An 18572-nucleotide genomic window follows, 5' to 3' on the forward strand; every position below is an offset into this window, starting at 1 on the left:
TCTCTACTGTCTCCATCTCCAGCAAGATTTCTTCTTGTTCTGAGAGAAACTGATTGGAGAAAGCCTCCTTTTCCTCTCCCTTCCTCTCTTGCTCTGTTCTTCATTCCCTTGCCTTTCAATCATTTGGAGGTCCGTATCCTCCCTTTCATTCTCCTTGACGTTCTGGTTAATTTCCTCCATGATCTCCAGGGAAGTTTCTTTTTTTCGCATGTAATAATACACGAAAAATGCTGTTGCTGTCGTCGCCACACTGTGACACCACGACTAACACTGCTTTCATGTCATTCATGGCATGAAGGGCAGCCTCACTACAGATGCAACTATACTAATATGAGTCATAATAAGAGCACACACATGTATTTATATCTTCAAACTCTCCCAAGTTGGTGCATCACAGCTGCATGCTGATTGGACAGAGTATTTTGGATTGGTTGGTTGATATGGTACAGTAGCAGACATCAAAGTCGGTAAATGTCATCACAAAACTGGAAAGGGTCGCTCCGCTGAGCCCATGTCTCTGGCAGGCTGGGTTGCCTAGCCAGGGCTGTGTAAGTATGGGTTTCAGTAGTGAGGATCATGCACATCAACTGTAGTGTCCATGTGCAGGACAAACAAAATCAACGGAAATATAGTAAAGTTTGCAGAACACTGCATTGCATATGCTCCTGATTACTGCAAGTTAAAAACATTTCTGTCTGTAAACACTGATTGGCTGAAGTTTTTTGGCAAAAATTCGGCAGACAAAATATTAATAGCTAAGTAATGAAAATATAAATTATGTATTTATTTATTTTAATATCAAGGATAACACAATAACGTTATTAAAAAAATCCATTTGTGATCCAGCAAGTTTCAATCGCTTGTTTTAGTGGTACCTTAATGTTGTCATTTATTGGTGTCAGGACACAGTAAAGCTGTCCATCATGCAATCACATGATGTCAGGGTGAGCACTGGGTAGTGTAACCTCGAGTATTCACAATTTCACATCAGTGGTGGACAGTAACTAAAGTTTTCACTCTGCTACATTTCAAATAGAAATATATTACTTTTGACTCCACTACATTTCTGAGAGGACCCTTGGGACCCAACTTACAAAAATATATAACAAATTAACACTTAAGCCCTATTTCTAATATAGCGAAGATATACGATCTACAAGCTTACAACTCTGTGTGATGCGTTGGTGTGAGCTAGTTTTTACCAATTGATATAAAAACGTACTGTACGTAAAAATGTACTTTGTAATTTGTACTTTTGAATACTACAGTATTTACTTGAGTATTGAGTATTTACTTGAGTATATTCTTTGTCCACCACTGTACTCACATGAATTTCTCTTCATTTTTAAGATGACCAGGTCATATTAATCCAAAATTGTTGTTACTGTTAGACATTTATGAGTGTAGGGTCTGAAACATGCTGTCATAATTCAAACGTTTGCTAAAGTGATACACAGGATGACAATGCAGTCATTGTCAATTGAGATGCTACTGTAGTTATAGCAGCTCACTAAATTAATCCAGGAATGTGTTTTGGAGGGTGACACGTGCGACAAAATAAGCCTATTATGGATCTCTATTTTCTTATGTTGAAATCAATCAGCCCATTGCTCCCATATGGTTAATAATAATAATAATGAATGTGTTGGAAATCAAATCTAATTCACTGCGATCGGACACAATCCGACAAAGAAAAAGAAAGGACGTCCCTTGATTGCCTTGGAGGAGGGGAGGATGCATTGGTGGTGATGATGATGGGGAGGATGTGAGGGGGGAGGATCTGAGGATGTGAGGAGAGGGGGGGGGGTTTGAGGAGAGTGTGTGTGAGTGGTGGGGGGTCATCCTGTTTGCGCATGTGCAGTAGCCAGAAAGCAACACACACACACACAACCACACACACACACAACGATATTAGGATGACAATCAGTGATTTATAATCTGCAGGTGAGGAGAGTGCTGGAGAGATGATGCTCTAGCAGCCTCTTGTATAGAAACTCGTTCATCTGTTTGCAGAGTCGGGAGGGAATATAAAGAGCACAACAGCGACTGTCTGGACGTTTTGTGGCGGTGGAACAATAAGGGATCCATCCTGCAGGATAAGGGCACCACGCCTAAATACTACATTCATGTTGTCTGATTGAGTACCCCCGTGCTTTTACCGAAAACCTTTCATAGATTTTAGGAGGTAAGAAAAGCTGGATCATATAGTCTCTTTTTTGTGTTATGCTCATCTTGCACTGCTGGGCTGCTGTGCGCCAATGGTGTGAATATGTTTCTGAATGGGGGAAACAGCGTTGCCAGATTGTGCGAGAGAAATAAGCAACGAGGTCTATGAAAACAAGCCCAAAAGAAGCGACTAGGCTACGGCTATTTGAATATAGCCGATCTACAAGCTCACAGCGCGTCGCGATGCCACGCGTTGTGAGCTTGCAGATCTGCTATTTCCAAATCCTTGGATAAAATAAAAATCTACATAATGGGTTGCGACTGGCGGTGGTCCACCACCACTATAGCTGTTAGCTATACTGCTAACATGGTGATGATATCCCATCAAATTCTGCCTTAAATCACTGGGCAATTCAAAGCCAACCCCAGTATTTTACCGTTGCATAAATACAGCTCAATAAAAGCCACAGCTAAGATAAGGTTCTGATTAAACAAAAACAACCCCACCTCTCCTCTCCCTCTCTCTGTTTGTCTCACTGCCGCTATTTATGGGATGAACCCGGCATCACATTACCGGGACATGGTTCAGAATCAGTGCTTATAGCATTTACGCAATTATAACGTTTATTAAATGTAAAACCTTCAGTATGTGTGGTGATTTTATTCAAGAGCCTAGTCTGCAAACCTGGCGCATAATAACCCCACCCGCCATGGGTTTGAACATCATAGTGATAGTGCCGTCCTATACCTCTATGGTGCCGTCCCACCACTGTTATTCCTGGATGGCATGAATGTCCGGTGATATACAAGGTGTTTTTATTTTTAATTCTGGACAGGCAGGACTATCTTGGGGTAACGTTTGATGTGATGTTGGCATGATGCTGGTTAACACAGTGTACTTGTTCAGTGTCCACATCCCATCTTGGAGGCAGTGGACATAGTTATTAAAGCGACCCCCCCCCCCCCCCCCCCCCCCCCCCTACCATATCTTGCAATGCACATGTACAGTTGGGCTTTATTGAGAATACATCCTAACTGGTGAATATGATGATGTGGACTGCCATTTAGTTTAAATGTTGAGAAAGTAAAGTGATGCCAATAACGTCATAACAATGTGTCTGGCCTGCTGTTAAATAATGATATGCTTTAAAGGGGCATCGTTTGTTTTAGTATAGACCCACCGCCTGGATGAACATCTAGTCTGTTTTGGACTATCATATCCAGCTGCTATTACGTTGCTCTTGTGCCTTAATTCTTCCAAGTATGTGGACTGTTTTTTCCCCACTGGTAGCCTGGTGATGATGGTGCAAGGTAGGCTCAGACAGTCCTTCATGTACCACTGGGGGGAAAAGTAGGTCAGCAGCATCATGATTAGGGTTATGCATGAGACAGGGGGCTGTTCATCTTGTCAAATGTCTGCTAGGTGTGGAGGGAGAGCGTTCTGTATGAATCAGTGCTAGCCTAATGGACGATGGAACACGCTGTTCTGGTCAGCTCTCGCTGCTCTCTCTGTGTAGATGCTTGTGCTGTAGTAACACAATCTGTGGTTATAATGGTGGGTGCATTAGAGGAATACACCCTGCTCTCTGTATAGATTCAGAAGAACAGCCGGTCTTCTTTTGTTTTGTATTTTTGACCAAACCATTGATTTCATTGTTCTGGTTATTTTTAAGGGTCGTGTTTCTGGTCCATGCCAACATTTTATCAATTGAATACCAAAGCTAAAATAATGCAGTCCTGTAAGCCAGTGGTTCTCAAGCGAGGCACACCGTTTGAGATTTTGTGACAACCACACATTATTATTATTGCAATATATTCAACTATACCATTACCACTCTAATCTTGAGACGCATCAGAGGAACTTGTTGAGAATTTAGGATAATTTTTGTTCTACCTGTGGCTCAGACAAACACTGGCTACAATGCTGTTAAAAAACAACTTTGTGTGTGTGGCTGGCTGTCCGTCCGGAGCTGATCTCGCAAACAACTGGACCGATCAATGCCAAACTTTGTATGCACGCTGGCAGTAGGCCACAGAAGTACCTCCACTATTCGCATATGTTTTGTACTTTTTGAAATGTTTAACTTCAATGGGACTGTGATTCTTATTTAGTCATATACTGTAAGTTATCCAGCTGATTTATATTTCACTATGAAATTGTCCCTCCACTTTGACAGCAGTCCTGTATTCTGTTGGATGATAAGAAGGTTGAACATTGATGCCACACTGGTTGAGTTTACAGCATGTTTACTGAAGCTTCAGGAGTGGGCAACATAAGTGTGGTGAAACAACAGAGAACATTTTGGTCAGGCTGTGACGTGTTAATGTTCTTGAAAGAGTTGAGCTGTTTGCCTTGAATCCATGTTACCTTAGCCTGCCCTTTTAGTGTTATGGTTCTCCTTCTTTCTGCAGATATGTTGAGGCGAGTTGTGCGACAGAGTAAGTTCCGCCATGTCTTTGGTCAAGCCGTGAAGAATGACCAGGCCTATGATGACATTCGTGTCTCCCGTGTGACGTGGGACAGTTCCTTCTGTGCGGTCAACCCCAAGTTTGTTGCCATCATCATAGAGGCTAGTGGTGGTGGGGCCTTCCTTGTTCTTCCATTACAAAAGGTGAGTGTGGTGCCACCTATTTTGTTTTAATATTTTGAAAGTATAAAATTATTAAATATGTCTGACATTTCTTTATATGTTTACGTTTTTTGTTATATCTGCCCAGTGCAAGTTTTGTCCACATCTAGTTCAGATGACAGCGTGCTTCTTGTTGGCTGCCGCTTTGTCTCTCCGCATACCTCAGCATAAAAGTTGAACTTTCCTTGATGTTTTTGAGGTTACGCCTGGTCATAGACAATGCATGGAACCATGGCGCTTTCTCAGAAAGTGGAAGGAAGAGGAATACCGCTGTTGTTGTAAATTCGGCATATAAATGCTTGATTTATACTCGGTCATACAATGGTGTTGCACGCCTGAAAATAGCTGATCTACAGGCTTACAGTGCGTTGTGATGCAACGCGTTGTGAGCTTGTAGGTTTGCTATTTTCTGTGCACAACGCTGTCATAGGGCAAAGTATAAAACAGGCTTAAAGCCTACTGTACAGTATATGGCCTGTGTGTCAGCCTGAGCTAGCTTGAGACCCAGCAGAAATGGGAAATAGATGAAGGAGCTTTGTCTCATAATTTATTGATTCAGTGGACAGCACAGCTCACTGCTTGATGTTGCCCACTTCCTAATGTTGCTGATGTCATCTTGCCAGAACTGGATGGATGAAGTGTCACAAATTCAAATAAGTGGGGTTTTAAAAGTTATCTTTCAATTCCATGTCCTTCATATTTAGTTTAGCTAATCCAATCCAATCAACATTGTGCATCGATCAGTATCCCAATATCATAAATGAATGATTAAACTGTTAATAATGTGCCACTCTAGTTGTACATTATAATATAATTGGCTTTTATTATTGTGTTAATTATTTGATCAAATTGTCATGCTCATCATAAGCCCATATTCCTAACCACAACTCTAAACAAAGCTTTGTTTCTGTTGCCCAGACTGGTCGTATAGACAAGACCTACCCCACTGTGTGTGGTCATAAAGGCCCGGTGTTGGACATCGACTGGTGTCCTCATAATGACCATGTCATTGCTAGTGGCTCTGAGGACTGCACAGTAATGGTAAGGGTACAATTCATTGTTTTAAGGTTACTACCAGCCTTTTTGAGCATTGTCTCTGTAATTAAGTACAGTAAATCCTACAGTACATATACTGTAGATGTCAACATATTGGAGTATTTTCTACATTGTTGGAAATCAAGCCAATATACATTAGTGTTCAGAAGCTTGGAATCAGTCAAATGTTCATGTTTTGGTAGAAATGTATACTTTTGTGATAAAGTTAAAAAGACTGCATTTATATACTGTAAGGGCCTTTCTAGTTATCTACTGAAGACCATTCACACACCAACAGCAGAGTCATCCATACAAGGTGCCTGCTGCCTACCTATTGGGGCCAGTTAGGGGTTCAGTGTCTTGCTCAAGGACACTTCTACATAAAGCCAGGAGAACCTGATCCCTGGCTCTGCCTCCTGAGCCACTGCTGCCTCTTTTGTTCACCAAATTGTCATTACATTTAGAAATAATGTATAGACAAGACATTACAGATGATGCAAATAGCTATTACTGCTGGAAATCACTGATTTATATTTAATCATTCACATAAAACTGCAAAGCCCCATTTTCAGCAGCCATTACTTTTGTGTCCTAATGATAAACTCTTTTAGCAGCTCCTTAATTAATTATGTTTAAATGTTAATTGTTATTAGAGACATTGTAATTGTGTTTAGCACACCTAAAACCAAGTACTCTGTTCAATAAAGCAGATTCATTGTCTTTCTTTGGGCTGCAAGTTACTGGTATTACTAAAGTTAAATTCTGGGTTAAAAATTGTGAAAACCAAACAGCTTTCTCAAGAAATATGTCAGAGGTACTGTATATAGTAATACTGTGTGATACTGAACTTTTTGTGTATGTTTGTATGCAGACCAAAACATTTATGTTATTGAAATTATTTTAGGTAACATTGTTAACCATTTTAAACAAGAGTGCTAGATATAAAGGAGGATACTAGTTATATATATATTCCAATAGAATACAAGTTGTTATGGCAAAGATAACAAGAGAAATAAGTGTTAAGTTTTAAGTCGGAAATCATGTTTGTCAGTTAGTGTGTCAATTCTCACATTTCTGGTAAGCCAATTATACAACGCATGGTCACTTGTATCCATGAAGTAGTGACACCAGGCTGACATTATCATAGATCTGCATTAGTCACATACTGGATTATTGGATAATGATCAATACCGAAATCCTAACGGTGTGTATTTGTTAAAATGATGACGTATACACAAGTTGGACTGATGAAGTCATGCTGTTAGTGTTTTGTTACAATATGTAAATAGTTATATGTATATGCTATTTTGTATGGAATTGGGTTGAGTGAACCACTGACTATTATTGTTAAAGAATATTACCGTTTTGTGTGTTGCTTTAATGCTTTTACGTGATCTGAGTGCACATGAAGTGTTCATGACGGTTATGTGAAAAAAAAATAGTAAATAGTTATTCAACATATTTTATCGGACAAGTTATGGAATGATTTGATTGAAATGATTTTGAAAATTATTTATTTAATGACCTTCGGTTTTACATTTTATCAATGTATTTTTGCTTGATATGCTATTTCAGCTTATTTACTTCTTTTCTAGTTTCATACAAAATAGAATCCTGATTCTTTTTTTTTTTTGCTACCTCTTTTTATTTTAACAATCCACTGGCCATTTCCTTCGTAAAGGTCCCCTATACAAGTACTTTTAGTTACTTTTGGATCATACCTGAGTAGGCTTATTTGTTAAACACTCCTTTACTTAAACAGAAAATATGTCCATTTATTCTTAGTTAATTTTTCTCTGGTCTCTCTTTTCAGCTCTCTTAACTATAGTCTTTCTTCTTAGTTAGTCATTATTCTTATTAGTCATTAATATTATTTGGCTGACGGTCGTAATTGTGAGATGGCCTGGGAATGAGGTTAATCTATAATCCATGTAAAATCTAAAATTAACAGTGAAGCGCATGTTTCTTAAATAGCTGATGGTACAGATGACAGTTGTATACCACCCGAAACACTGCTCTCTCCATGGATACACACCTTGTGCCATGCACTGGCTAACAAACATTGTGTACCTTTGTGCAAAAACAGCTCTCTCCCTGACACAACACAAGATCCTCTGCTCTGTAGTCAAAGCAGGATAGTGCCCAAGGCACTCCAATTAGCAAGTCAAAATCTCGAGGCACACCTGAATCCATAGAAATAGCAGATCAACAAGCTCACAACGCTTCACATCATCATGACTCGTGAGCTTGAGTATAATTCAGGCTTAACTCACTAATTCCATGCTGCACTATATGGTGAGTATGGAGGGATTTCGGACACTGCCATAGTATTCTATTTTTAGAGGCTGTAGAGTGACTGGCTGGCATCCAGGAACAATACATTTCCAGTGGACTAATTTACTGGTCATTTTATGCTGACACAAGTTGTTTATTGTCTTATGGACACACAATACGGCTGCTAGCAACACTGCAGACAATCCGATTATTTTACGACAAGGTTTCCTCAACAGCATTAATACTAGATGGCTCCAATTTTACCTTCAACTTCAAATGAGATCCGACTTGCTTCTGGCGAGGCTACAGCCTAGATTCTATTAACCTCGTTCCTGGGCAGCTCAACAGTGATTGGTCATCAATGTCGAAATGGGATGAATTTCTGAAAACAGGGAGGATGAATTGCGCAGCTGAACTACAAAAATGTCTGACTTAATGTTCACATTGTAAGTCCCTCTGAGTGCTAAAACTAAAAACCAACAGAAAAATAAAAACATGTTTGACCATAGGGGACCTAACATGGCCAGTAGCTCTTGTTAATTATCTGTATAACCTTTTCTGTTTTAGGTTTGGCAAATTCCTGAGAAGGGCTTGACTCTTCCCCTTTCAGAACCCGTTGTGGTGTTGGAGGGTCACTCTAAGAGGGTTGGCATTGTGGCCTGGCATCCTACCGCTCACAATGTCCTCCTCAGTGCAGGTAACAACTGAGGGGAAAGAGGCACGGCACACAGCACTGTGAAAGTATGATGGCACTGTGAAAGTATGGATCTGCACCAGTCCATGCCCTCATACACTGAACTGAGTCTCTTCAGGGCATTAGTCTTGCATTTGTCAGAATTGACAAGTCAATTGGACTATGGATATTGACAAAACACCCCATAAATCAATGGTCGGCAATTAAGTTTGGCCGTGGGCCAATTTCTTTCTAAGCCATTAGATTGCAGGCCAGAACCTAATCAAAGGCTAACTTAAGAAGTTTATATTTATGTACCAGTATTTATATATTTATTTACTGCAACTGTGACACCTTGTGAAACGTATACTGTACATTGTTGGAGATGCAGAAAATGTATAAAATAAACGAGTTGTATAGGTGGTATAGCCTAATAAGATAGATGGAGAGTGAGACAGACAGACAGACCTTTATTGATTCCGCAAGGGGAAATTCAGGCCTGTCAAGGTCACTGAAATTGACATTGACAGGCCACTTGTTTACCTCATCGCATGCACGGATGGACTGACCTAGTCTAAACTACGTCGTAGTCTAAACACACACAAGCACAACCAAGCATAAGTATGACACAGCCTATAAATGGAACTGTCGGTCCGATATTGAAGTGTCAGGCCAGATACTAGTTACCAGATACAATTTACTGCCATAACTTGTTCTCTGGTGCTGCACTGCATTTAAACTAAGTGGTAAAAAATAAGTTGCGTTTGGACAAAAAGGTGTACTGTATGCAATCAGACAGTGTGCCTTGTCTGTCCATTTAGGATGTGACAACCAAGTCGTCATCTGGAATGTGGGCACGGGACAGCCCATGATCAACCTGGAGGACATGCACCCAGATGTCATCTTTAGTGTCAGCTGGAGCCGCAATGGCAGCCTCCTCTGCACTGCCTGTAAGGACAAGAAGCTCCGCGTTATTGACCCCCGTAAGGGAAAGATTGTGGTGGTAAGTCAGAACTCTGTGATGGATAGACCAAATTCACAACACATGCCATACAACACCACCACCCCACCCCGCCGGTATGATGTAAGAGCACAATGGTCAGCGTGTGAATTAGATTGGCAAATTATACTCTCTCACTCTTAAAAGCAGACTCTGCTAATCCTGAAATTTGACCAGTCTGACATGAATGTATTGGATTTCTTTCAGGAGAAGGATAAAGCCCACGAAGGAGCTCGGCCAATGAGAGCCATCTTCCTAGCTGATGGTAACATCTTCACCACTGGCTTCAGCCGCATGAGTGAACGCCAGCTAGCCCTGTGGAACCCTGTACGTCACCGTACCAAATCCCATTCGGTACACCGATTGACACATTCAGATTGACACACTGACACATGTGCAACCATCACACACTTTATTCTGTTTGCAGCAAAACATGGATGAGCCCATATCAGTTCAGGAGATGGACAGCAGTAATGGTGTTCTGTTGCCCTTCTATGACCCAGACACCAGTGTTGTGTATCTATGTGGGAAGGTAAGCAAGATTTCAAACAATCACGACTTTGATACATTTGTGCCACTATTCACCACAATTACAATCATCATTGTATTCTTTTAGGGTGACAGTAGCATCCGATACTTTGAGATCACGGATGAAGCACCGTATGTCCACTTCCTCAACACCTTCTCCAGCAAGGAGCCCCAGAGGGGTATGGGATACATGCCCAAGAGAGGCCTGGATGCCAGCAAATGTGAAATTGCAAGGTACTCTCCTTCACTTAGCAGAAATTCATGTTTTTACCAATGGGGGGCAGTCATGTTGTGTTTATCCTCCTCTGTTTGGTCCACACTCCTACTGTGAATCCTAGAGCTACTACCGTAATTCATCAAATATGTTTAGGGTTCCCATGTGTCCTGGACTTCTTTTACAGTCATGAAAAAGTCATGGAAAATGTCAATACAAATTTCCAAAGTGACACAGTCACCACTTTTCACCTTGTTATACAGATTAGATCCAATTAGATAAAAGTTTTGGAAAGGTAATCATACACAGCAATCAGTAGGGGTGGAGATATTAAGCTAATAATAATAATAATAATTAATAATGCAGATATCTAATTGGGTGCACCTGAAAAGCTATACAGGACCTTGTGAAATTGTTTGTCACTTAGCATGTTCCTTGCCCCTTGAAACCTGTAATACCTTATGTAGACTAAAGTGTGACCACACTGACGACAGTCTGATTTGTTCATTGAGGTGATTTAGTTGTGAATCAGCTGAGATGTGATTACATTTTAACTATCAAGTTGTTCAATCGTCAACTTTCAACTTCGGTTGTCAGGCTGGATAATTACAGTCAGTTTTTCCCAATTAGCTCAAAGAGACAAACTGATGAAAATAATGCTGCTGTACACTTAAGCTACTGTGCATGATATTGACATTAAGTTTTCCCAAGTGAATGTGTGTTGCCAGGTATATTTAACAGATTGTGTTGGAGAAACGACCGTGTGGTCATAGTTACAGTATAGCAAAACTATTTAAAGTTCTTCAAAAAGAAAGTATGGCAATAGTCCTTTACAGTAAGCAGTGGCGGAACAACTCAAAGCCGGGCCGGGAGGAACAGCACAGTGATCAGGCCCCCCCTGCGCGCGTGCACAACATTTTGCTGGTTTTGGCCGGATTCGGTCACTTTTTGGGGGTCTTTTTGTCACTTTATTTCGGTTTTAGGGTGAGGGTAGGGTTAGGTTAGGGTTATGTTGTTTAATTCCTATTTTTGCCTGATTTTACCGATTTATTATCTGACGGCCCGGGCCCTACAGGGTCGCGGGCCCGGAGGCGGCCGCCTCCCTGGCCTCCCCGGACGCTCTGCCACTGACAGTAAGACAGTCCCTTTCACTTTGTGGATTGGATGCGGTTGCTTTCCATTTTGGGTTAAACACTTAAAGGCATAGTTCTCACGAAACAATACTTTCTTTCTATCGATTAGTCACCCCATGGAGACTTGAATTCATGGATATTTTTTGTTTTTTTGTCACATTCCTAAGCCAGTAATTTGATGACCAGCGGACCGGTAGGAGATACAAAGGGGAGACTCTTTGTGTCTCCTACCGGAGCCGCTGCCGGTCATCAAATTATTGGCTTAGGAATGCGACAAAAGCAAAAAAATATGCATGAATTCAAGTCTCCATGGGGTGACTAATCGATAGGAAAAAGTCATTCTGGGGGTGAACTATCCCTTTAAGCCCTATTTTCAAAAATATTCAAAAATGTTTTTGTAGCCGATCTACAATGTCTCAATGTATGCAAAGAAATGCACTATGAGATTGTAGATTGGCATTTTTGATTTAAGTGGTTAACAAAGAATAACGTGAATTGATTTGCATTGAAAATGGTGAAACCCATATTACTTTGCTATAAAATTATCTAAATTACGCCTCCTCAAAAATGGTGCATTCACTTAGAGGTTATTATTCATTAGTATAATAAATCATAGATAGAATAGATCAACGATATTGTTTGGCTGTTACCTGTAGTGTTAGTCCCTCTAGATAAGCAGAAAATCTGTAATTAAAAAGACTGAAAAGATTATGTGTAGTAGTGAGTAACTGAGTGAGAGTGGCTAAAAGGGCCTTGCTTGTACTGGTCAGAGATAATGGTTAGCTTTCAACTCTTTGCATTTTTGGCACTGCCCGAACCATAGCATGTATTACGATGTGGTGTTATAAAGTTAAAGGAAAAACCGACCCATTCGTTGACGGCTTGCCTCCTATAGAGCCATGCCATACAAAAGGGAGGGGGGGTGTGTGTGTGTGTGTGTGTGTGTGTGTGTGTGTGTGTGTGTGTGTGTGTGTGTGTGTGTGTGTGTGTGTGTGTGTGTGTGTGTGTGTGTGTGTGTGTGTGTGTGTGTGTGTGTGTGTGTGTGTGTGTGTGTGTGTGTGTGTGTGTGTGTGTGTGTGTGTGTGTGTGTGTGCGCGTGCGCGCGCAGACAAAGTTGAAGAATTAATGCTGTTACATTGTTTCTTTCCATAAGGTTTTATAAACTACATGAACGAAAGTGTGAACCAATCATCATGACAGTCCCCCGCAAGGTAAGCCTGCTGTTACTAGTTTATGTTGTCAGGTTTGATTCATAATAAGTTCCTATATTTGTAAGTCTAATCTTTACCTGTGTCTTCTCTTGTGCTTGCACACACTCCTCCTACACAGTCGGATCTCTTCCAGGATGATCTGTATCCGGACACAGCAGGTCCAGACCCAGCCCTGGAAGCAGAGCAGTGGTTTGCAGGAAAGAATGGAGACCCCATCCTTATTTCACTCAAGGATGGCTTTGTTTCTGGAAAGAACCGTGACCTTAGGGTGGTTAAGTCAAATGTCCTGGAGAACAAGGCAGTCACAAAACCTGAGAGCCCTCCTGTTGCCCCGAAGCAAGCCCGGTCACAGCCCTCAATAGTGAGTGTTTAACTTGAAGTTGGAATGCAGCATACATGCGTATCTTCTCTGTTTTGCTCATTTTGATTGATTAAATATTTTATTAGACAGAAATGTAAAAACGGCACAAGTACAGTCAAACACTTTGTCTAAAAGTACACCAAAAACACCCAAAAAGTCCTTGCAGTCTTGTTTCCATTGAGGTCTTAGGTATTCAATTCATCACATATAAAATAGCACCAAACATTCAATATTCAATATCATCACACTATATGTATAAATGGGGGGGGGGCAAAGAAAAAGGAGGCGGTGGTCGCCTGTCTAAGGGAGAAGTGATAACTACCTCCCCCTTTCGCCCCCTGAAAGGTGAATTTTCAGGGCTGTTTTAAAGGAATCCATTGATCTACATTTTTTGAGGGATGGGGTCAGGGCATTCCACACCTGGGTGGCAGTGGAGAATTTATCCATGTTTGTTTTATGGGTGCGTGGTACCAGATCGTTGTTTACGCTCCCTCTAGTATTGTGGGTGTCGCTAACCTTTTTAGAGGTATTTAGTCAGATATGCGGGCATTATGGGCAAAGTCGCATTGCCTATTTTGAAAACCAATCCCATTTTTAGTTGTTTAACCCTGTCTTCTACCCTGAGCCATCCTAGGCTGGCAAAATGTGTGGGGAAAAAGGTGGGTCATGGGCCCCAGGCCGAGAAGTAGTCGAATCAGTTTGTTTTTGGAGGTTTGAAGCTTAGTTTTTAATGGCATTGAGATGTTGGAGTACCAGGAGGTGCAAGCATAGTCAAAGAGACGCTGAATGAGGGCTCCGGAAAGAGCACTTTTGTTGATAAAAGAGGAAATTCAGCCCAAAAATCTGGTTATTTGATATACTCTTTTGATCACCTTTGTTTCCATACTTTCACCTGTCAGGTATTTGTCAAGAATACAGCCCAAATAGGTAATCTCTTCTTTGCTAGAGATTACTGTGTCATCGACTTTGACCTTGAAATCATTTACATTCATTTTACTGAGGGAGTGTTTGGTCCCAAAAAGAATGTATTCTGTTTTACCAAGGTGTAATTAGCCAAGCTATTAACTTTGTCAAAGACCCTGTTAATGTATGCTTTAATTGATACTATTCTAGTTCCTGTGGTAACATGCAATGAACTGAGTAAAAATAACGGGCCAAGTCTGGGTAATTACCCACCTCCAGGGGAGTCCCATTAACTGGGATATTTATGTTAAATACCTTGTCAATACACTTCATAGTTGTTGCATTGTATTTTTTTATTAAAAAAGATTACTGCGCATATTTAATATAATCTGTTGCAAGATCTTTTGACGTGAACTTGGAGCCTATTTAATATGCTGTCTTCTATGTTATATACCAGATTTATAAAATAATGACAAACTTGCCCTTAAGCCACAAATTACCACTGCCGTGGAGGCTAGGGGTTCAAATCTGCTGTGGTGCTTCCGGCTTGGCCAGGTGTTAAAACAAAGACATTGGCCGTGTTTGCAGGAGGGATGCCAGACTGGGAGGGAGTTCTTTGTCATTGCACTAGCCACTCTTACAGGTTGGTCAAGGGCACCTGTCAGCAGGGGTGTTGAACTATGAGGAATAGGGTGTTTCTCCGCACGCGTTACGTCCTCCCCGCGAGGCTCCTCACTGGCAGGTGAAAAGAAGCGGCAATTCCATGTGTTTCAGAGGAGACATATACTGTAGTTTCAATCCCATCCCTAGGACCAACCAGACCCATAGAGCAAGGGAGTTATGACACGCTTTGATGTTGCCGCGAAGCGGGCCGCTATGGGCGATATTGAGATAGACAGAGCATTTCCGCATTCCATTCTTACAATGGGAGTCAACGCTAGTGTTGTCACTCTCATATTAGGTCACGCTGGGGCCAACCAGTAGGGGTCAGCTGTGAGCCGTGTGTGGGGAAATCAGGAATTTGTTATAAACACTAAATTGGGAGCATTTGGCACATAAAAAGGGTCCCACTGCACCGGCCACACAACAAGCACTGCATATTAATTTATTTATTTATTAATGGCTTTTGTTTCTGCTTTGTATCAGAAAATGGAAGATAAACTGGAGGAGGTACTGCGAGAGTTCAAATCACTCAGGGACCGTGTCATCCTTCAAGACCGCCGAATCGCCAGGCTGGAAGAACAAGTTGCCAAGGTTGCCATGTAAATACCGCCCCATCTCAGGATCGTTCATTTGTTTGGAAGAGTATCTAGAGGACGGGGCCAGTCACTGCCAATTAATAAATTCGGCTTCATCGTAAGGTTTGGCATCTTCCCCGTGAGGATGTCGAGCATACATTCCAAGAGGTATTTTGTTTTTACTCATGAATTCTCATCCTACTTCACACTTTGTCCTAAAATGCAGAAAGAGAAACTCCTGCAATTTGTGTCCACATTTTACTGGGGATGAGCACATTTGAATAACCGATGAAAAAGTCTTACTTTTTTTGTGTGTGTGAAGTTGTGGTAAAGACCATTCTTATGTAAAGTTTGCATTTACTCCTCAACACTTGTATGTAGCCATCAGTATTGCCATATTTCTATTTTTTTGTGTGTTGCCAAATTTGAAGTGTGTGAATGCGTTTTTGGGTGTATGGGGTGGTGGGTCTTTTCTTTTTGCATTTTTGCATTCCAGTTAAAGTGTAATAGAATGATTTAGTCAAACAGAATTTTCTAAAAAAGAAATGAAAAAATTGCTGTCATACATCTGTTACAAAACCATTGTTTCTTTTAAACCAATTTCAGCAGTTAATTTTAGTGTCTTGCACACAGAATACCTTAACTTCAGATTAAACTAAATGATGGCCGAGGTTAGGACTTAAAAGATAAGACGGGACTTTGAAGATAAGCTGGGACTCATCATTTAACTTGAGACTTGTTTCTGTAATGGCAGAATGAGATAAGATAGGACAGGTACATGTAGTTAGGACTTTCTTCTAAAAATAAACCTCCAGGTCAGTCAATGTGAAATAATTCCTATCACATTTAGCTCCTGCTCTTCTGAGCTTAAATGTAACTTTGTGGGGGCTGCCTGGCAAACTACAACTCTCTCTGGTGTAAATGTTGTGTAAATGTAGTGGTTCCTCTTGTTACTGTTAAAGGTCAGACTGAAGCCCGATTTATACATTGTCGTAAAACGGCATTGTGCGCCAAATATAGCTGAACTACAAGCTCACAACGCATCACAACGTGTTGTGAGCTTGTAGATGTGTATTTTCAGTGCGCGACACCATCGTGCGACAGAGCATGAAATTAGCCTTGAGGTTAACATCTCCAGTGCACATGTGGTGTTGGGAAGGAATCATTCACTCAGCTCTTTCACTGAACCCCCCGACAAATAGATCTGTGTACACAATAAACATTTTTCACTTGCAAATGTTTCTTTCATTTCCTTTTGTATTTGTATTGAAATCTGTATTAAATATATTCTAATGCTTTATGGACGGAAGACAGCGACACATAGCTTCGTTCAGTTCACTCAGCACTACAAAGATGCCGAAAATACAGTAGCAAATCTACAAGCTCACAACACGTCTCACTGTGTGACCTTTCTCATTGTCAGCAGATATTTTGACATGCCATGGATTGGTAAACACAGCTGAAGCCAAGGATAGTTTCGGGTCTGTTTCATTCAGACATTTCTGTGTGTGAGCATTGTTTAAAGGCAGGGTAACCCACCTAAGCTCCGTATAAACAAATGCAAGGATACTATTACTTATATTCACCTGTTTCCTAGGCTTTCCACTTCCTATGTGTTTTCCACTTCCTGTCGATTTGATCCAATGAAACTGGTCAGATGACTAATGATATCCAATGAAATCCGACAGGAAGTGGAAAACACACAGCCTAGGAAACGGGTGAATAATCAATATACTCTATACTGTACATTTAACAATTTATTGTAGAGAGGCTTCCAGAGCATTGCAAATATATACGTAGCTGGTTTTGAATTCTAGACATTTACAAACGATGTACAGTATGTACATCTAGATTCTAGCAAATAACTCCACTTGTCATGTGAAATGATTCTTCATACCCGGACAGCTGCTTTTTCAGCTGTTATGGAGGAACTTTCTCATTTTAAGTCCTTTCCATAACCATATAATTATATTTCAAACGCAACTGATATGGTTGTATACATAGTATAGGACTAGTATGTAAATATCTGAAGTTGTCCTTTCTGTATCTTTTGCCCTGCCTTTATTGTCCACAGGTAATGAAATGGACCCGGAGTTAATGGTAATACCTTAAACTGTGTTTAACCATCTACCACACATCCAAATGCTGTGGGAAAAGGGTTATTGCTTTGTAAAAAGAAATGACTGCTCAGGCCCCGACTACCTGTTAAGTTTTCAAGTCTGCATCTATAGGGCTGAGAATATGAACCGTGCTTGGATGTTACATTTTTATGGATTTGGATTTGAAAGTGAACTTTAGATTGGGCAAAAATAAGAATACAGACAGAAATAAATCTGTTTTTAAATGGGCATAGTAGGTATCGCAGTTTAAACAATTACAGATATTAATGAGCATCCATTAGTAGAGAATTCTCCCCTCTAATCATCCACTTAAACACTATTCAAACTTTTTCCAAATTTGTTGATTTAATTACAAGCTCATAACAGCTGGTAACGCATTATTACTAGCTTTTAAATCTGCAGCAGCTTCCGAAAAGTATTTAAAAACTTTACCTACAATGACATGCCCAAAAATGGGAACACATGGGTTGAAAGTGATAAGCGGGTCATTGGTAAACCAGACAAACAAATAAAGGATTTTAGTTTAGCAAAATGTTTTCCAACAGCTGCTCAGTTTGACTCATCAGCACCAGCAGGAAGTGGGCGGTTGCCATGGAGACCAGTTTCAAAACTTGAATCACCAGCCCCCCACCCCCCAGAAGAAATGAGTCAGACTATCTGTGTACATGACTACTTTACGTCTATATATTTGCATACCACTCACGATGACGGTCAGGTCAAGGTTATTATAGTTAACTAATATAGTTAAAATAAAAAGGAGGATTTACAAAAAAAAACATGACTAACTGAAACTGAATTGTGTGTTTACAAAACGAAAAACAAAACAAAAAAACAAAGAGAAATAGAGAATGTCTTAAGTCTTTTCAATTTTTCATACATAAGTCATTTAGCTGTGCCAGTTTTAAGAGCTGTCAAAAAATGTAATAAATTGTGACTTGTTGAGATTGTAGATAATGCTATTTTCACAATTGTTCCGATTTTTTTTATCTTGCCCCTGAATATTACAATATAAAACTAAATCTAACAGTAAAACTAATAAAAAAAAACAAGCCTTTAAAAAAAATAAGTCCGTAATAATAACAATCT

At 40.4% G+C, this 18572-nt stretch overlaps 1 protein-coding gene across 3 annotated transcripts in view; it reads left to right on the forward strand.

Annotated features, from left to right (window-relative positions):
• Positions 1 to 16569, forward strand: part of LOC311037092 (coronin-1C-A-like) — a 21696-nt gene extending 5127 nt beyond the window's left edge. Inside the window, exons 1-11 of one of the 3 annotated variants that reach the window (XM_084046174.1) lie at positions 1947 to 2185; positions 4579 to 4778; positions 5715 to 5837; positions 8673 to 8802; positions 9600 to 9781; positions 9986 to 10105; positions 10206 to 10310; positions 10395 to 10540; positions 12807 to 12864; positions 12983 to 13225; positions 15275 to 16569. In XM_084046174.1, the coding sequence (XP_083902300.1) occupies positions 4581 to 4778; positions 5715 to 5837; positions 8673 to 8802; positions 9600 to 9781; positions 9986 to 10105; positions 10206 to 10310; positions 10395 to 10540; positions 12807 to 12864; positions 12983 to 13225; positions 15275 to 15394 (1425 nt within the window). In that variant the 5' untranslated portion in view covers positions 1947 to 2185; positions 4579 to 4580 and the 3' untranslated portion in view covers positions 15395 to 16569. Of the gene's footprint in view, positions 1 to 1946; positions 2186 to 4578; positions 4779 to 5714; positions 5838 to 8672; positions 8803 to 9599; positions 9782 to 9985; positions 10106 to 10205; positions 10311 to 10394; positions 10541 to 12806; positions 12865 to 12982; positions 13226 to 15274 lie in introns of those variants that run through there. The other 2 variants (XM_084046172.1, XM_084046173.1) reach the window with 2 other exon arrangements.
• The last annotated feature ends 2003 nt before the right edge of the window (positions 16570 to 18572 follow it).

Source organism: Gymnoscopelus microlampas (assembly GCF_963454915.1).
Source record: "Gymnoscopelus microlampas genome assembly, chromosome: 21".
Classification (NCBI taxonomy): Eukaryota; Metazoa; Chordata; class Actinopteri; order Myctophiformes; family Myctophidae; genus Gymnoscopelus; species Gymnoscopelus microlampas.